Below are 12,573 nucleotides of genomic sequence, written 5' to 3'. Positions count from 1 at the left end.
CATAAAGTAAATATACAAACTGTATCATAGGTTATAGAGGATATTTGCAACATATGGTACACTAAATAAAGTTTCCAATTAAGAAAAAAGCAAAATAATTGTAATGTTCTTAACTGCATATTTCTCAGAAAAATCTCAGCTGCTTTGAATAAACATGCTTCCAGTGGCTTACTGTTGCCACGAGTCTCATTTTTGGACTTTAATACAACAAAAAAGTTTAGCATATATTATTTAAAAAAAGTATTTATGTATACTATACTTCAGATTGTTCCCATTTTTTCATATCAGCTAAAGAAGACACTTCTTTTATTGGAAGGAAATACGAAGAAGACATTGTTTCCACTGGAAGACAAAGAATTGTTATATTAAGAATTTAATATTAAATAAAATTTGTATTAAACATAACAGCTGCAACAGTTTGCAAATGATACAATAAAATGAAAAAAAGTCAATAAAATTATGATCTCTGAAAATGATCAGATTTTGAATACTATAAAACCTATCTGGAGCAATATGACTGTGAAATAATATTTAAATTTTTTTCAGTTTTAAGTATCTTAACTTCTGTTTTACGAATATTTGTTCAAGTCATTCTACAATTATACAATATTCACATTCATAGAAGGGTAGCATACGAACTGCGTGAAATTTGATCGAAGATCCTTCCCCCTTCTCATCTAATAGATGAACTGCACGACTTTTTCCTGTCCCCTGTTTCTAAGAACTTGAATTCTCAAGAAGCTTAGGTGCTACAAAAAGTCATTTATCACCATTAATGGGGCATTTTAATGAGACTGCAAGCTTCTATTTTCGTTTATCAATATTGTAAAAAATTGAGCATACATATTGAACATTAATATTATTTTAAAATCTGGTGTGTGCTAAAGTAAAAATGAATTTCTTTTACACTCATTTTAAAGTTTTATGATGTTTAAAAGAATGATAAGCCAGACCTTTTTTTATTGCCTTTAAGAATTAAAAACTTGTAGATTTAAACCAAGTTGTAGATTTTATTCACATATAATATATATCAGTTTTGAATAATAAAATTGATAGATTAATAACATATACAAAACTGATACATAATCAACCTATCAAATATCAGATTTGTAGCACACCTTAAATAAATTTCTTGTCTAGATATTTATGCCAATTTATATTTAAATGATATTTTTTACAAATTCTTGCATCATAACTCTAGTTAAGAGAAAATATTTCTAACACCTTGGTAAAGCTTAATCTTCAGCATGAGCTTATTTTCTAAACTAGTTTCAGGCTGAATTATTTGTAAAGTTAATTATTTGAAATTATTTGTTAACAGAATCACTAAATCACGCTAATATTTCTAATTGTTGTAATTTATAATGCAACAAGTTCATGTGATTTATAATAGAATTCAATTATAATTTTTTCAGCAGTATTGAAATTAATAGCAGATATTCATAATGTTATACATTTAGATTACAATGATTTAGATTGCCAATGCCTTCTTCACTGATGCTTTTATGCTACATTCCTAATCTTTATATATATAAGTGGCTAAAGTGTGTGTCACCGATAGTTTATTGTTGCCACTCGGAAAAATGGGCGCGGAAATTAACGTTTCCACAGTTTTTAATTAATATCTCAACCGATTAAAGTCGTACGAAGATGAGAACAGTATCGATGGATGTGGAGAATTTTTTGGAATCCGAGAATACATGTCTCGAATTTCAACTCGGTGCCATTCTGTAGACATTCAAGAAAAAAGAATTTGCCATGTAGCCAAATCCCTCTAATAGGAAAAACCCAAAAAAGAAAGTGGAAAATGTAGGGGAAACGTAGGGGAAAATTAGATTTTAACTAATATCTCGGCTAATAAGTCCCAAGAAGACACGCATGGTCAAAATGGTGCTCCACAGACCTGTGGAATCCAACGGTGTGCTTCACTAAGCCCGAGAGCCAGCCGTTTCGGAGGAGATGATGTTACTTCACCCCATATATATATATATGCGGCTTAAGTGTCTGTTTGTCGTCGACAGTTCATTGGTTGCTTGCGTAACTGTACTAGCCAATGGGGTAAAGTTGTCATGGTGCAGGGTTGCCGTTTCAATTGAGACGTAGACAAGTTCCTGTAAAACTTGCCTTTGCTATGACCATCAATAAGTCTCAGGGCCAAACGCTTAAGCGTGTTGGCATTTTGTTACCTGAGCCTGCATTTGGACATGTTCAACTTTATGTTGCCTGTTCAGGAGTTCATGAAAGAATGGGCGTAAAATTAAAAATATTGGATGGTCCTCTGCAAGGCGAGCTTAAAAATGATGGAAAGATCTACACAAGAGATATTGTGTACAAAGAGATCTTTGACATGTGAATTAACATTTCATTATTTAAATCACCTTTACTGATTGAGCTAGCGGTGGGCTCTTAAGAAATGTACCACCAGTGTTTTCCTTCATTGTACTCTACTTTAAGCAATTAAGCAAGTAGAAGGGGGAAACCCCGTGGGGCAGTAAGCAAAGGGGCGTCCTCGCCGCCTGCCCTGGGTAATTCAGTTTGAATTAGCAGACACCTTTGGACAAATCATTTTAATTACAATTTATAATATCTAGAACAGCGGTCATTTCATATGACTGCCGGGCTTTCATAACTGCCGGACTGTTTCATAATGGCATAGAGATAAGTTTAACTCATTCACAAAACATGTAAATCTCTAATTCAGCCCACTTTTGTTCTTATGTGTGCTGTATCTTCTATTTTCTTTAATATATTGTTCAGCCGAATTTCAAAAGGTCTTTTGATCAAGTGGAAAAGTTACTAAACATTGGTAATTCAACCCGAGTTTCTAATCCCAGAAATCCCTCCAGCTCTTTCTTTCTTTCTTTCTTCTTTTTTTTTTTTTTTTTTTGTACTTATTTACTCTGTAAAAATTTCAGTTCATGAAGCAAAAATATTTTTTTAATTTATTCTCTAAAAATATTGCAAAAATTTTCACCTTTACCTTAGTATATCTTTTTACAAATCTCTTTAATAAGAAAAAATAAGGAAAGCAATTAACTCGGATTCGATGATTGATACCTCGGTACAAATTATATGTAACCTTTTCTAAAGCAGAGTTTATATGGTCAATAAATTAAGGGTTATTTCTCCATCTAATTTTCTTAACATGTTTATTCCAGAATTTTCTTTTCACACTGTAGTGCTTAACTTTATGAGTTTTCTATAATCATTCAGTTTCTGAAGCTATGGTAAATTTGCATACTTTCTGACAAATAGTTATATTTTTAACCACTGTATTTTAATTCATGTTGACTATCAGTATATTATTCACTCATTTCATAAGTGCAAATATTTATTTTGTATACAAATCTACGTAATATAGCAATAAAATTTCAATTGTGCAGAGATCCGATCGATTGCTTGTTTTAGATTGAATGAAATTAAGCTTAATGTTATTGTTAATTAGCTTGTTATTAATTTAAATGTATATTTCTAATTAATTATATGTTCAGATATTTCCAAGTATATTACACAAACATTTGCATCCCGATTTTTAGTTTTTGGTTAAAAAATAAGCTTTTATTTATTGAGAAGCTTGATTGATTATAATAATTTGCAGTACTGTTTATCTAATTCTTTTCTTCTAGATAAATTTTAGAAAAAAGTTATTAGCATAATAATTTTAATTTATTTACAACTTATACATCAGTATTCCAAACCCATAGTAATGTTGTTATAATAGATTTCATGCTAAGCTTTTTTTTTAATTTAACTATTAATTTCTACAAACATTTACATAATTACTTTAATTAATGAAAAACATTTCTAGCATATTTTAACACACTTTGATTTGGAATAATCTTTTGCATGTCCTTAAACTATATTAAATTTTACAGTCTAGTTCAGACATCTTGACTATTATTCATGCAATTTATAAAAAATATAATTTGTATGCTTTATAATTATTTAATTTTTGATATTTTTATAATACTCTTTGCTTTAATATTGTAATAATGAAAGATGTTTGTAATGCTAATATGTATGTATGTTTACCAATACCTTTTATTTTCTTTGTTAGCTCTCACATTTATTACTGTTATTCAAGTAATTAGCTTGCTTGTTAGATATTCTTTACTTGTTCTCCTGATTGTTGATATGTAATTAATTCTATTTCTTTATTTTTATTTTCCTCTTGGCTTTGAAAAGTTAAACTGTAACTTTGTAGGCAACTGGGGAAAAGAAATTTTTATTTTTGCAGTTGGACTATAGCAGGACGTGGGGAGGATTTTCATTCATGCAGATAGAGCCCACCCCATAGAAGTTTATAAGGGAAATAAATTCCAAAAATTGTGCTTTGACCGACAAAAAGAAAATGCAGCTTCCATCATTTGTTTTTGCAATGAGCTGTAGTGAAATTTGCATGTACCTTGAAAGCTCAGATTGGTGCTACCAAATTTTTACAAACATTAAATGGAATTATTTTAAAATTTTGCTAGTGTGCTTCTTTACTTTTATCTAAGTTTACTTCCTGCATTTAATAGCAATATGCATCTGAAATATCAGAAAAAACAGTTCATACAGATGACTATCAGCTTAGTAAAAAATTGAAGCAAGAATACAGATCACAAGAAATTTGCCCTGCATCCAAGAAATGTACAACCCATGCAAAGAGAAAAGAGTTTGGAAGCTGCTGAAGCACTGCACGTGAAAACAACATAACCCTTTTAATCAGTATATGCTGAAAGTCTACAGGAGTAAACTGATTGGATCATTCATGAAATTCCATAAAGCTATTTTACACTAAAATAAAATCACCTAATCTTTTTTAAAAGCTAAAATATACAGCATCAGTTATTAGTGATGAAAACACTCCAAAAGTAGAATTAAATGGTAGACATAGATGGATCAACTGGTCTTTTCTGCAAAGGTACCTTCACAATATAGAAAGTCATGGATTTGGATAATATGGTGTGTGTGAGTGAATATGGCAAAGTCTCGAGGGCTATCTGCCTAATGGGAGGGATGCCTTTGTGGAGGACTTTCTAAGGGAAACTGGCTCGTATACATGTTACACATGGGGAAAACCACGAAAACACCCACGCAGCCAGCCCGTTTGCGGGATTCGAACCTCGGACCGAACTACCAGTGTTCAGTGACTTTATCGCTCGGGCGCTGGTGGGCCATGGATTATATGGAAGCTGCTTGAAAGTTCTTATAAAGAAATGAAAAAAAAGATATTTATAGAACATAAAAGCACTTAACTATGATAATATCAAAAAGTATCAAGTAAAGTATCCTTTTGATAAAAGAAAAATTGAATAAGAGCTAGGTAAAATAAAGTTTATCCTTACACCTATAATTAAAGCCAATGAAGATGCTGTCCTTAAACTTATATTACTGTCTTATTCAGAAAATCCCTTAGCATTTAAAATGGCTAATATTTACAAACTTTCTTATAATGTTTTATTCTTTATACCAAGTAATTATGCTATTTATACAAAAAAAAAAAAAAAAAGTTTTTTTTTTTTTTTCTTTCTTCAGAAAGCTTGCAGGAATCCCGCCAAATTTTCGCCAATCAAAATAGTGGAAATTTAAAGAGACAGATGGTTCTTTATATAATTAGATAACTACAGATCATTCTTTATTTAACTACATAATCAAGAGACAAACATCATGAATACAGCATATAAAAAACTTACATAAATACAAGCTCAAGCTTTGAGATTATCTGATAAATAAATTCATTAAAACTTGCACCAATCATTCAGCAGCCAAAAATCTAAAATATTTTTTAAAATAACAATAAAATAGGCATCTTCTTTATGAACTTCTTGCTGCACAAAATCACTTAAATATTAATCCTGCATTCTACAGTACTTTGTATTGCCTCATTTTGCTAAACCCCAGAGTCTTTCAATGTTTTAAGAATGCTGATTAATTCCTCGTTCTTCAATATTATGTTGGTGATTAAGATTAAATGTTTAAATTTTGCACTTCATAATTCAGCAATTTTTTAGGCCTTCAATCCAACTGCAAACCCATAATCTATTATGTTCTTTTATTTCTTCCAGCAGCTGCACTTCTACCTGCAAATCTTACAATAAAGTATCTGTCTGTTTCTCTGCACAATTCACCTAACAGCCTTTGCAGTGGAAATAGTAAATCTGCTTTGTTTTCACACTTTCTTCAATTTCTACAATTTTGTTAGCCTTCTGATTTTATCCAAACTCTTATTTAAAAGATCATGTGTGAAAATTTCACTCAAGTAATTCTTCCAATCAATCACAGTCTTATTAGCCACATTAAATTGTTTTTTCCCCATCCAACAGAATTTAATTCTCTAAACCACCTGTAAATGAACTTTTAAACAATCACGAAGGTGATTTTAAAGCCCTCACACCATGTTCCTATAAGAATGGATTCTAATTTGTCCCAGTATTTTGCATCATATCACCCTATTTATTCTTTTCAAATAAATTTCAATATTATGTCTATTAATACATACTTTTTTGATAGCAAGATCCCACATCCCATAATTTTGAAAATATCCTAAATTAATTTTTTGCAATGAATAAATACAATTATTAAGAAAATTTAGGGCCAGCTGAGGCACGCAATTGTGTTACTAAATGCAGTTATAAATCAGACATTTCAGGAAGTAAGTCTCAACAAAAACAACACTTTACTTATCAAATCGAATAGCAGTGACATAAAATATACCATCTTCCAGGTACACAATCTTACATAAAAATTTTATCTCATATAAATATATTAATTTTTATATTAAGTATGCTTATTAAAATTTTTATCATACATAAGGAGTCACTTGAACAAGCAACACACACTTAAAAGCAGAACTTTGAATTAAGCTGCATTTAAATGCTTTGAATTAAGCTGCGATTGCTATTGAATCATTTAAAGAGAATGCATAAACAAATACCGGAACAATAACAGAACATATATACAGTTAAACTCATAAAAGATAAACAAAAATCCATCTTGAAAATGAATACAGTACTTGTTTATGTATTTGACAATTTATACTCTGTATGTTATTATCATTTGTATTCTGATTCGCAGAAAAACAGTACGTTAGCTTCAGTAGGTACTTTTTTTAAAGATATCAACAGTTATTTTGCATTTTACTCTTCCAAATGAAAATCATGCATGCAAAACTATTGAAAGGAAAATTATTTATTAATTTTCTGAGATGTCAAGCATTAATAAACTATTTATGTTGACAGTTTATATGTAAACCGGTAGGTGATTGTAGCTACTACAAATACCAAATACCGCTGCTGAAGTTCTTTGCCACTCTATAACCATGACTGTTCGACACATTTAGCAAAGATGGCAGGTTTGAGGCAAACTGCACTAACTTGCAGTGGTCATACTAGACCTGTGGTTGACTTAGCTTTTAGTTCTGTTACTTCATCAGGATATTTTTTAATCTCAGCGTGTAAAGGTAAATTTTCAAAATTTAGTTACATTTCTTAATTTTCTTAAAATTCTTTCTTCTTAATCTTATTCTTCGAAACATAACAGTGCTTCTATTTATTTGATTTAAAATTCACTTCTGTTTGACTGGAAATATATAAGTATAAACAAAATAATACTAAAGTTCATTTTAAATCTTTATAACAGAAATCAATGCACGTATTTTATAAGCTTCAAACAGTACTGGATATATAATTTGTTATAGTATGCCCCGAAATTATTTTTATCGTCGAAATAATATCCTTTTTAAAATATATTTAATATTCAGAATGATTACGTATTTTAACAGAAAGTATTGGACATATTTTGGATTTATTAAATCTATCAGATAAATTATTGATAGCGAGATGAATTCGAATTGCTAACATTTGTGTGTGAAAATGTGTGCTGCGTCAAAATATATTCAGGCGCACTATTGAAACCAGCCTTCAAAATTAAAGATTTAGTGTTATTTGTAGAAAGATTTGTAGTAGATTTCTGGACGATTAAAATTTAATCAAATGTTGTTTCGACAAAGGAATTTAGCATATTCAGTTTTGATCATAACAGTAAATATATCTAAAGTGATTATCTAAATTTTATTTCTCCTTTTGCTATTCTGGAAAATTAGTAAAAGGATTGCTTATTTTTTGCAAAATAAGTGTTTGCCTTTTATCATTTGAATTTTTATTCATTTCATTGCATTATTGTCAAATTGGCAGCTCTCATAAAGTGATGAACTCCGAATATTTAATCCTGTCTGTGTATTTTATCTTAACCAGTCATGTGAATTTTGATGTACAAATATAAAAGGTTCTGTCTGTGAAACTGCCGTTTCTAAAAATAAAAAAGGAATGCTGAAGATATATTAAAATATTATAAAAGCAGGCTTTAAACTGGAACTTTAACATCCACAAATGCAAATTTTAAAAAATAATAAATAAATAAAAGAGGATGTACACTAGAATTACGAAATAGTGACTGTGGAGTCTTTTAACTAAAACAAAAGGGTTGATCTTTACAATATGGTAACTGGTAGTTTGGCGACATTTTGGAGGCGATAAAGGTTAATACCTGGGACTTTGGTAATAATGTGAGCAGTACTCAGTTCCGATTACGCATTATTTTGTGTGAGGGAAATGAGAGATCATGGGATACGTCATGTGATATTAACGGACGAATTACGGTTCTTTAATCGGAAAAGGGGGGAAATCAGGAAAAAATCTGGAAATTTTGTATTTGGCTTTATTCTGTGTTGTGTGAAACAGTGTTCATGAATTTTTGGATCCCATGGCCGTAACTAAAGTGAATTCGAAATGGGTATTTATGTATGTATTAATTTAATGTATGTGCTCATTTATATTTTAAGTAGTGATTTTGAATTTAATTATATTTTAATTAAATGATAGTTGTGAATTTTATGTTTGTAGGAATTTGGTACACGTTTAAGTTGAAGTAAACGTGCATGGAAATAATTTAAATATTTGATACTAAGTATTTGTAATGCTTGCGGTATGAATTCGTTGGTGACGTGTATAATGTAATAGATGATTTAGAGGTAAAAGTTTTTGGATATTTTATTTATTTTATATGTGGAAATGTTCATATTTGGAAAGGGTAAATACTTTTTCGCGATCAGGTAATTTCATATATGTTCTTTTTACCAGGTTTAAAGATTGAGAAAATTGTCATGTATTTTCGTGAAATTTTTCTAATTTATGAGAAAAAAGCAGTGTACATGGATATAGTGAAGAGTGTGCGCAATGCCATTTTTGTGCAATTCTGGGATTTTTTTTTAAAGTAAAAATAAGTCGGCGTGTACATGGTTTATGTGTATGTGTTATTTTAAAAAACGCGTAAGGAGTATGGTATTGTGCACTTTTTCCCAATTTTGCAGTGAACATTTGTCATGATTAAGCAGTTTTGTTAGATAAAATTTCTAGCACAAGTGTAATTCGGCTAGTAGATTGTTGGAAGAAGTGTTCAGTAGATAAAAAGAAAAGAAACATGTCTTTACTTCGTGAAGACAAAATGGCGGCGGGAAAAAAAAATAGAGGGTTGCTGTAGGAGAGTCAGTCGCCAAATTTTCGCCAAAAAAACGCCAAATTACCATAATGTAAAGATCAACCCAATAAAGTACTATTTAAAACAAATGTTAATATTTAACTTATTTTAACAGAAACATGATTAAATTTTGTTCCTAGAGGAAAAACATAAAAGTGCTTGAAAACACAGATTCCACCACAATGAATGTGTTTTATAACAAATGAATTTTTCGGTCTTGTCTAATGCTTTGTCTACTTAATGTTATTTTATATAGTTATAACAAATTGTAAAGCATGTGAAAATCATCTGTAACAAAGTTAATCTTCCACTGAAACTTATTGTTGTATTTTCCATAAATTTGTACCAGAATTTTTGCAAGTTTCAGTTGAAATATTAACCTTTAAAATCATCCTTCTTTTATATTCATTTCCTACGTTTCTGTGTGTTCTGAACAAAGGTTATGTAAGGCAGATATAACAGCCAGTTAACAGACTAAGCCACACTATAAACAGTTAACCTTTTTAGAAATATGAACAGTTATGAATGAGAATTTTTTAATATAGGACTAATAGTAGTGCTTAGTACTTTTTTAAGTTTATTAGTTTATTATTTTTTACGAAAAAGAACATTATGAAGTTAATGTATTTTTCAAAATAAGAGGATTTCTTATTTAAAATGTATTATAGAATATTTATCAAATAATTGCTCAAACATTGTTTTCTGTAAAATTAAAGCCTATAAAAATTCGCACAAATATGCACAGTCTGTCTTAAAAATGCGAGAAATGATTTTAAAACATATGCATAGCTATGTAACCTTTCAGACCACATAAACTTATCTAGATCCTACAAATGAAACTGGCAAATTCTTGCACAGGCATGAAGTAATATCATCACAGAAGAAGGGTGAAAATAACCCTATATTATTTTCAATTAAGAGCAGAAAGGCACGTAGTTGGTGCTTTACAATAAGAATAACACCGACAACTTGCGGTGGAACTTAAATGTTATTACATGAATCAATTCAAGTCTAAATAGAATAGTGCTAGGCTAATCTTTGGAATATGATAACAGGTAGTTTGGCGACATTTTGGTAAGGCGGTAAAAGTTACTAGCTAGGACTTTAGCAGTGTACATGGATAAAGTCGAGAGTGTATGCAATAACATTTTTGTGCAATTCTGAGATTTTTTTTTTAAGTGAAAATAGGTCAACATGTACATGGATGATACTGTGTATGTGCAATTCTTAAAAACGTGGCAAGCAGTGGGCGATTGTGCACTTTCTCCCAATTTCGCACTTAATCTTTGTCATGATTAAGCACTTTTGTTCCATAAAAGTTCTAGCATAAGCGTAATTCGGCTAGCAGATTGTTGGAAAAAAATTTTGAGTTAAAAAAAAAAAAAGCCTTTACTTCGTGAAAACAAAATGGCGAAAAAAATACAAAAAAAACTAGCAGGTTGCTGTAGCAGGGTTGGTCACCAAAAAATCGCCAAGTTAGCATAATCCGAAGATTAACCTAGTGCTGTATTAGCATGTTAAGTTATGACTAACTTAAATTGACTCAACAAACCTAACGGGCGTGACAGTTATTTGATCAAGGGGCTTGTTAGCGTAACGGCAGGATCAGCTACCAAACGTGTGCTGGCTAGTAAAAACATGCTCTAAGTAAACTCCAAGATAAACCTATTTAAATACTCACTTCACTTAACTTTAAATGTACATCCTGCCAAGGAAATGTGAGGAGTTCAGGAAAGATAACAAAAATTTTAATAGAAGGTTAGTTAACTAAGGAAAATCCTACAGCTATAGTTTATTACTTTCAGAATAGATGTCCAGCAATTAAATATTGTAATTCTAGTCACTCATCATAGCAGTGGAAGAAATTTTCATTCGAGATGTTCTTGAAGCTGTTTATCACAATTGCATGGAATATATTACTACCTCCATGCATAGCATTATTTCTTCTTCAAATGTTAACAGTAAAAACAGTGTTTCATAACTATGATTTCTAATAAAATTGCAATCAACAGTAAATTTTGTTTTTATTTGTGCTAATATTGTATTTCTTCATTTCTTTATCAACTTACGCAAAATGATGTACTTTGAGGTGGATTTTGAGTTTGTAGAAAAATCGCATGGAGCCGAGTCAGAGCTGTATAGCACAAATGAAACATAATATTTTTAATATCAAAAATTTCCTTCCAGCCAGGTATATAGAATTTGGAACGCTGCTCTAGAAAAAGTTATGTTTGCAATATCAATAATCATGCTGAATTGTTTTTGCTAAATACTTGAACACCTGTTTGTGCTTTTTCACATTGTTCTGGAGTCTTGAAGGATATTGTATATGTTGATTATCCGTAGTGCTTTCTTTACGTCTGGCATAATCACTGAACTTGGGCTGAAAACAAAGCAACATTCCGATCAGCTGTTCGAACTAAACTTGTGTTTCAGAAGTGGAAGAAGCAAATTTTTTCGATTTCTGCGGAAAAACTTTATCATGTAACACTGCTCAAAATTGCTTTAATGATAAAATTTTGTTTTTGTGTGCTATTACTACAAGAGTAATCCCAAAAATAAAACCTGCCCCCTCTTTTTTTTTTTAGAAATATAAAGTGTTTATTTTCAAAGATTTTTTAATTTTATTTTAAAACTTGAACATTATCTTTCTACCAAATTGCCATTTTGGTCAGTGCATATTTTTAGACTGTGGCAGTTTTTATATGCTCATGTCATACCGGCATAACATCATATTGTTGAGGAACCATTGAACCTCATGAATGCTGCTTCAGGAAATATCAGGAACCAAAATACAGAAATCATCCAGAGTGGTCCATCAATCTTCTTGCATAGTTTGCTCAACCTCTGCAGCTATCTCATCAGAAGTTGAATATTTCTCACTTCTTTCTTCATCATGAATTTCATGATGATCAGCTGCAAACTCTCTACACCATTTGTAGAGATTTCTGACATCCAGGCACGACTTGCCATTCGCTTTCTGTCAATTGCCGATGAACTTCATTTGGTTTTGCATTAAAAAAAAACAAATAACTGCGCTAGCATCGCACTTGA

General features: G+C 30.6%; 2 protein-coding genes across 6 annotated transcripts in view; one reads left to right on the top strand and one right to left on the bottom strand.

The window, feature by feature from the left end:
- Positions 1 to 7,224, bottom strand: part of LOC118199460 (serine/threonine-protein phosphatase 2A activator-like) — a 59,732-nt gene extending 52,508 nt beyond the window's left edge. The window contains exons 1-2 of one of the 4 annotated variants that reach the window (XM_085819481.1): positions 6,998 to 7,224; positions 260 to 342 (exon numbers count right to left, since the gene is read on the bottom strand). In XM_085819481.1, the coding sequence (XP_085675607.1) occupies positions 260 to 342; position 6,998 (84 nt within the window). In that variant the 5' untranslated portion in view covers positions 6,999 to 7,224. The other 3 variants (XM_085819479.1, XM_085819482.1, XM_085819480.1) reach the window with 3 other exon arrangements.
- Positions 7,225 to 7,285: 61 nt separating this feature from the next.
- wmd (serine-threonine kinase receptor-associated protein wmd) overlaps positions 7,286 to 12,573 on the top strand; it is a 33,157-nt gene continuing 27,869 nt past the window's right edge. Inside the window, exon 1 of one of the 2 annotated variants that reach the window (XM_035366381.2) lies at positions 7,286 to 7,444. In XM_035366381.2, the coding sequence (XP_035222272.1) occupies positions 7,330 to 7,444 (115 nt within the window). In that variant the 5' untranslated portion in view covers positions 7,286 to 7,329. Of the gene's footprint in view, positions 7,445 to 8,631; positions 8,784 to 12,573 lie in introns of those variants that run through there. The other variant, XM_035366384.2, reaches the window with a different exon arrangement.

This window comes from Stegodyphus dumicola, chromosome 6 (genome assembly GCF_044657685.1).
Source record: "Stegodyphus dumicola isolate Sdum_Otavi_A_Nest chromosome 6, ASM4465768v1".
Classification (NCBI taxonomy): domain Eukaryota; kingdom Metazoa; phylum Arthropoda; class Arachnida; order Araneae; family Eresidae; genus Stegodyphus; species Stegodyphus dumicola.
Note: the sequence above shows the minus strand (reverse complement) of the source record. Positions and strands in the feature narration are given on the sequence as shown.